The sequence below is a fragment of the Aulostomus chinensis genome, chromosome 11 (genome assembly GCF_037954235.1).
Source record: "Aulostomus chinensis isolate RoL2024-O1b breed Wild chromosome 11, RoL_Achi_v1.0, whole genome shotgun sequence".
Taxonomy (NCBI): domain Eukaryota; kingdom Metazoa; phylum Chordata; class Actinopteri; order Syngnathiformes; family Aulostomidae; genus Aulostomus; species Aulostomus chinensis.
This window is the reverse complement of record NC_141330.1, coordinates 23,792,130-23,799,136: the sequence shown is the minus strand read 5'-3', so window position 1 is coordinate 23,799,136 and position 7,007 is coordinate 23,792,130. Positions and strand designations below refer to the sequence as shown.

The following is a 7,007-nucleotide window of genomic DNA, read 5'->3' as shown; positions in this document are numbered from 1 at the left end:
CTTTCCCTTTAGATTCTGAGAAAATATTTCATACATTTCCCAACACAATTCCTTATTAATTTTTTTGAAATTATCAGCTAAAATAAAAAAAAACAGTTAAAATTAAATGTAAACTTCATAGAATTCTGCATTATAAAATTTATGCTTACATTTGCAATATTCTGTATTTCACCTCACCGCTCAAATGTTTTGCTATTCGTGTGCTTGAAATACATTCATGTACTTTTTATTTTGCCTGTTACAGAATTCTGTATGTTTTTTTTTAATTCAACTGTTTTTTGTGAGACAAACAAAGACTATGTTCATTCGGTTTAATAATAATAAAAAACCCCGAAATGACCAGGCAATTAAGTGTGATATTAGACCAATAATATTCATTTTTTTAATTATGCATTTAATAAGTGACCTGCATGTATTTTCTTTAGTTTTTGACATTAAATATATTTCATATGGTGACATTATCCAGGATTTTTCTTTGAGGGATTCTTCCATTTTGTGACACAGGAACAATTTTGACATTTTAGTCATACATTCACATTATCATTTGAAATAAAAAAAAAACAATACAGGGGACATTATCTTAATGATTTCAAGACAGAGAAAAAAGCTACACATACACACACACACACGCGCGCACACACACATTTAAATAAATATATCAATGTATGAAACAACAGTGAAGTGAGTCGTGTGGACTTTAGGTTTGATAGATTTTTCAGCCTTGGCAGTGGTTTGCGGTCTCTGACTACTCTTGTTCATCCTGCAAGAAGAAGCTGACCTTTTGGCTATGACTTGAGTTTCTACAAGCAGGCTGCAGCTGTGGCCATGTGTATGATGGAATGAATAAAAGCCCAGACAACAGATATGATACTCCTGAATTCTGTAAAACAGGTGCTAGGACTTGAGTGACATTTATAACATCTTTATCCACACTTTATTTTCTATAAAGCCAACACATGCATTGTACTCAGAGAGCAGTATAGCACACCTCGCTTGTTTGCCTCATTACTTCAAGTGACAGCGCTGGCATTGAATGCATTAAATCAAGATGATCCTTGAGACAAAACATGAGACGACACAATTCTTCCTGGAGATTTTAATTTTTTTGACAACTCCTCACAAGCCAGTGAAGGTCAAGTCCAACAGTGCAGCTGACAGTAATGTACAAGTGCCCTTCTCACACTGGCAGGAGGGTGGTGAGGTAAAGTCGGTGTACGATGTATTAAAAAATATTTTTTTATTTATTTATTTTTTACTGTTTTCATGTTTACATATGGCTGCAGACCAATCCGATTAGTCCAAAAGGGGCCATGTTAATGAACATACATTTCTTCAATTTCTAATACATGCTGAATGATTTCATTTCGTCAACATGAATCATCATGTTGCTGCACAGGGGCACATCAGAAACATGGTTGTACTATTTTGTAAACGCTGCCATAAGTGCTGTAACTCTCCGATTATTTTTTATCAAGAGTGCAACATACCAGAATAAAATTAGGCCTTAAAAAAGAAGATAACATAGCCCACTGGCCAATTTACTCCAAGTGGGGGGAAAATGTCATAGTTAGTCAGTACAAAACAACAAGCGAAAGCTGAGCAGGATGAATAAAAAGAACTTGTGTTGAACTCCACCACGTATCTACACAGGGAGGGCTGCTTCAGTGCACATTCAATATCTCTGCAAAGAGTCTGACATGCTACATATTAAACTATTCCAAAACATTGCAAAGGGTTAACTGATATCATCAAGTGAGGACATAACCATGTTCATTCACTAAGGACTTAAAAGAGGAAACACATTATATACATGACGACAAAAAAGTTTTAATAAAAATATCTTATAATTACAATAGTCTATTTGAAGCATATAGGTATTCCTTTCACATACTTTTATAGAACATTTGTTTCTCTATATGTACAGTCTTAATTGTCTCGAATTGAATTGTTCTTCTTTACAATATCAAACATTTTAAAATTCCAGAGAGGGCATCCCTGTCCAACACAAGTCATCTATTTTAAACAATAGATGTCCAAAACATGTACAATAATTTTTGCAGTTTAGTAAAGCTTTATACTGGAGTCGCTTTGAAGTTTTTCTTTAAGCACAATTCACAAACAGTTTTCATACAATGTTGAGAGAGTTTCAAAAATGTCTCAGCATGGAGAATCCATATTTCCACTCGTTAAGAATTTTTTTCAGATAAAAGTGGAATAGTGAGAGGAAACAGGGCAAGGGAGAGGAAGATGTCTGCACACTGATTCCTTGGTCTATGGAAGCAGAGAAAGCTCACATATATATATTAACACACACACACACATATATGTATGTGTGTGTGTGTGTGTGTGTGTGTGTATATATGTATATATGTGTGTATATATATATATATATATATATATATATATGGAGAGAGAGAGAGAGAGAGAGAGAGAGAGAGAGAGAGAGAGAGAGAGAGAGAGGGAGATTTTATTTGGATTTTATTTGGGTTAGTTCCTTCCAGCATTTTGAAATCCCCTTGTGATTGTGCCTCCAGTTGGGTGTGAGTCCCTGGCGAAGCTTTGCTGGCTTTGGAGCGGCTCTGTGCAGCCTGCACACCTGTGGAGGGGATGAATAGAGGTGGTGGGGGGGTGAGCTCCAGAGCTCCAGACTGACTGGCGCCACCAACAAAACAGAGGCCATGCTTGATCAACAACCCCAAACAAACCAGGTCAAACAACAACCACACAGCTTCTCTGGCTGCCTGGTAAGGTTGACGACAGGCAGCTGAAAGCAGCCGAGGCTCCGTAAGTCTGGTAGGGTGTCTTAAACTGTCCCTCGCCAGGTATGTTATATGGTACTTTTTCAGTTCCAATTCAATAAATCTGATAATAAAATGGGAGCAGGAGGTTGAATGGAACTGAGAGGGGAAGAGAGAGAGACTGTCTGTAAGAATGAAACGGGGCAAGCTGAGGTTTTAACCCTCTCTCCTTCCCAGATTGCTACACCAGTGACAGTTATTGCGCAAACCACAGCTGCCTCTCAGGCTGGTGCCAAATTCATGTTCCTCAATTAGTATTTTTCTTGAGTGACCGGCCCAGAGCACTCCAGAGATGCTCAATCTCCAACACATAAAGCTAACAATAATTGAGTTAATAGGGATGCTTCAGTGACCAGCACTGTGTGTTTTCCTGGGCCACATCTGTCTGATAGGAAAAAAAAAAACAGCACAAACCAAACATCACCAATAATGACAAGAATCAAATTAAAAACATAATTTTCATGAATTTTAAGCAAACTTACCAATGCAGAGCTTATGCCTCAGCGGCATAAAATTGAGTCCTCTGGCTTTTTGACGATTGACGTCCTCTACAATAAAAAATGGTTAAAAAAAGAAAAAAATTACAAAAGATATAATCAAAAGGATAAAGAAATGCAATTCCTAAGCCCTTAAAAATGACATATATTTCCCATGATACATTCTATTATATCCTACTGAATAACAAATTGCGCTTATTGTGCGCAGTGGAGTGGGCTACACACTGAGGTACTTCACCAATCGTGGGATTAGGTGGGCCTCTGACACACACTGCCATTATCATGTAAATCATAAAGCCCGCAATCAAGTGCGCAATCTACCCCACTACAGATGCGCGTCTTTTTTTTTTTAAACAGCATCTTTAAAAGATATGACATGAGGTTTGAAATGTGTGTAACAGGGACAATGACAATGACGCGCTTTGTCTGAGTGTGAGTGGCTGACTGTAGTCTGGCACAGGGAGGTAACTCCGGGGTCCCCGGTAACTCCCGGTGGAAACAGGGGAATAGAGAGTTCTCCCAACAGATTGGAGCTTACCTGATGGTGCTCAGTATTGAGTACTGTCAGTGGTGTCCGGCTGGGGTTGCAGGCTGGAGGGATGCAAGTCCCGGCTCGTGGTGGTTGTTGTTTGTGGAGAGAAGGGTGCGTCTCCAGGGCCAGCTGCAGGTCCAGGATGTAGTCAATGACATGCTGGAGGATCTCCACTTTGCTGACTTTCTTATCCTGTGGAATGGTGGGCACCAGACGCTTCAGTCGGCTGTAGCAGTCGTTCATATCGTACTGCAGGCAGAACAGGTCCTCCTCTTCCATCCTGCACCGGGCAATGTTGAGGCTCTGCTTCGACAGATAGTGCAGGGAAAGCTGGCTGCTGCTGGAGGAGGAGTCCTCGGGGCGGAAAGGAGTAATAGCCTTCATCTTAGATAACCAAGAAAATTGAAACAGTTGTATTACCAATAGCGGGGGTATTTCTGATACCACTGCGCTGTAAACACTGCAACGATAAATTCGCCACAAATTGGCAAAGAACGCGATAAACTAAAGGCGGAATCCTAGTCTGTCAACACATTCCGTGGAGTCGCTTAGTCGGTTCTTCTTACTTCGGCAGCCTCAGTGTGAAAGGAATGAATAGATTCCCTACATTTATAGAGGGAAGGGGAGGTGCTAAGCCTACCGGCTGACAGATCAGGGAGAGAGGCTGGTCAATCACCAGCAGTCCGCTGTCCACCGACCCGACAACGGAGCTGAGAAAAAGGCGTGTCTCATGATGTGTGCGCTGCCCGTAGGTGGGAAGCACGCGGGCGTACACACACACACACACACACACACACACACACACACACACACACACACACACACGCATCAAAATAGACGGAGGAAGAGGGGCCATCGAAAGCATTGCGAATTACCGTTAATTTACAAAGAAATAGTGTCAAGTGTTTTCACTCTGGAGGAAAGGGTCGATTTTGAATTGGCTGTGTCATGGAACCATACAGAGGTGACGGTACCTGACCGACTGTGGTTGGATTGCATATTCAGTAATTATTCATGAGGAATTACCTGCAGCCTCACTTATATTGTTGTGACAGGAAAATGGTCCGCCTTACCCGCCTCGATGGAATGGAAATCCAAACCTCAGAAACCCCCGAGATGCGTGAGAATAAAAGAAACTCAAAAGAAGAATCTGATATTCCACATGTTCCTGCGTTTGATTTTAGGAGCATACGAAACTCTGTGTGAGTAATTTCCATACATGCCAGAGATATGTACCTGCCTTTGTCAGTGGTATCACACTCTTTACATTTCTGCCGAAGTTGCTGTCTGCCACGCGGAAAAATATTATTTTGCTTTTTGCATAATTAGCAGCTCCTTCTTCATAAGAGATGTGTAATTGTCATCATCGATATCTTAGATGAACCAAATTACTATTCCAGATTTCCAAGTTAATTTTCAAAGCCCTGGATGCAACTGTAAAGGCCAGTCGGGAAAGAGCAAAGTGACAGCGCCTCCTTGCCATTTCTTCCTCCTATTACCCCCATTCCAAGCTCCCGGATCCGTACTGCGTCGCTACTCGGCTCCCTCCGATTCTATTGAGTCGTTGTGCCGGGCAGACTGCCTGGCGCCACGTTGGAACCCCATTCATTTCCTCTCCTCTCTTCTCCTCTTTAATTTTTTCTTTCTCGTCACGCAGGTTGCCATGGACGGTCACCTTCAGTTCAACCTGAATCTCAGCTAGGATACATATGGGGGCTGGGGGCCTGTGTCAAGTGGGGATGACACCCACCTCAGCGCCTCTTTGGAGGGTTAATGTCCCACATTTTATGGGAACCACCACACTGTCCTCTGTCATGAATAATAAAATGCTTAGGCTAAATAGCTTTAGTTCTCTGTCTCTGCCTTTCTCTGTTTTGTTGCCATGGGAAGTGACTGTTCAGCTCAGAAATGTGTGCAACAGTGTTTACTTCACTACTTACTTCACTACAACTTTAAAGAGTTCAGTGGTATGAATGTTTGATGGTAGCTTTCTCACTTGCATCATGGTGCATGAATTCTCATTCATGACCAGCAAGTGACAGATGAGAGAAAATTCTCCAGCTTAGCCTCAGCATAATGTCCATAATACAAACAGAAAGCTGGTTTGTATATTCACAGCCTGCATGTCATGTTCTTAAACATCCATCCATCCTTCCATCCATCCATTTTCTTCCGCTTATCCTGTTAAGGGTCACGGGGGGCTGGAGCCAATCCTAGCAGCTTTCAGGCGAGTTCACCCTGGACAGGTCGCCAATCATTCTTAAACATCCATCCATCCATCAATTTTCTTCCGCTTGTCATGTTCAGGGTTACGGCAGGGCTGGAGCCTAACCCAGTGGTTTTCAGGTGAGAGGCGGGGTTCACCCTGGACAGATCGCCAGTCCATCGCAGGGCCAACACATATAGACAACCATTGGCTCTCACAGCCACGCCTACAGTCAGTTTAGAGTCTGGATTAACCTGGTCCCCTCTTGATGTCTTTGGACTGTGGGAGGAAGCCGGAGTACCTGGAGAGAACCCACGCAGGCACAGGGAGAACATGCAGACTCCACACAGAAGGATCCCGTGCCCAAGCCAGGACTCAAACCCGGAAACTTCTTGCTGTGAGGTGACAGTGCTAACCACTGCACCACTGTGCCACCTACATCAAGTTTCATTTTGATTTACTCTATTTTTATTTTAATCATTTATTCCATTTCCTCCAGTTTTTTTTTGCTATGGGAGAAAAAAAACCTGCTCTGCTCTGACACATAGAAAGACACAGAGATCTAACAATGATTCCTGGGCTCGGACACTGACTCACCTATACCTGTCCTGGATGAACCTCTGGCTCTTAAATCAAACAAGCAAAATTAAACTAATGGATTAATGGATAGGAGCAGATTCTTTACAAGACTGCATCTGGGTCACCAGAAGAGGAAACAAGCAGTGCTGTATGTTTTTTGTCTGGACTGATGTGTAGAATAGTCCCACTGAGGCTAGCGCTTATGCTAGTATGATTAACAACTGGATCATGACTCAAATTGGGCATCACAGCATTGTTTCCTGAGTAACCTATAACTGTCCTGTTGCATGTGCAGTATTGTGCACGCGGTCGCCATTTTCTCATGATGTTACCCTGGTTCCCTAACACCTGATGTGGACTTTATTACTCAAGTTGTCTTCCGAGCCGGTATGACT

At 42.1% G+C, this 7,007-nt stretch overlaps 1 protein-coding gene across 2 annotated transcripts; it reads right to left on the bottom strand.

Annotated features, from left to right (window-relative positions):
• Positions 1 to 377: 377 nt before the first annotated feature.
• On the bottom strand, positions 378 to 4,535 carry id4 (inhibitor of DNA binding 4). Of its 2 annotated transcripts, none has more exons than XM_086219108.1 (3): positions 3,834 to 4,535; positions 3,281 to 3,346; positions 378 to 3,183 (listed from the first exon to the last, which is right to left on the bottom strand). In XM_086219108.1, exons 1-2 carry the CDS (start codon positions 4,209 to 4,211, stop codon positions 3,299 to 3,301), a joined length of 426 nt encoding a protein of 141 aa, XP_086075234.1. In that variant the 5' UTR covers positions 4,212 to 4,535; the 3' UTR covers positions 378 to 3,183; positions 3,281 to 3,298. The 2 variants fall into 2 exon arrangements, with proteins under 2 accessions (XP_086075234.1, XP_086075233.1); XM_086219107.1 differs by having other exon boundaries at positions 388 to 2,596; positions 3,834 to 4,532.
• Positions 4,536 to 7,007: the final 2,472 nt, after the last annotated feature.

Bases quoted from the DNA above. Each gene is read 5' to 3' on its own strand.
- id4 (XM_086219108.1), bottom strand. From the start codon at position 4,211: ATGAAGGCTATTACTCCTTTCCGCCCCGAGGACTCCTCCTCCAGCAGC. The intron at 3,347-3,833 runs GTAAGCTCCAAT...TTTTTATTGTAG, and splicing joins TCAATACTGAGCACCATCAG to AGGACGTCAATCGTCAAAAA.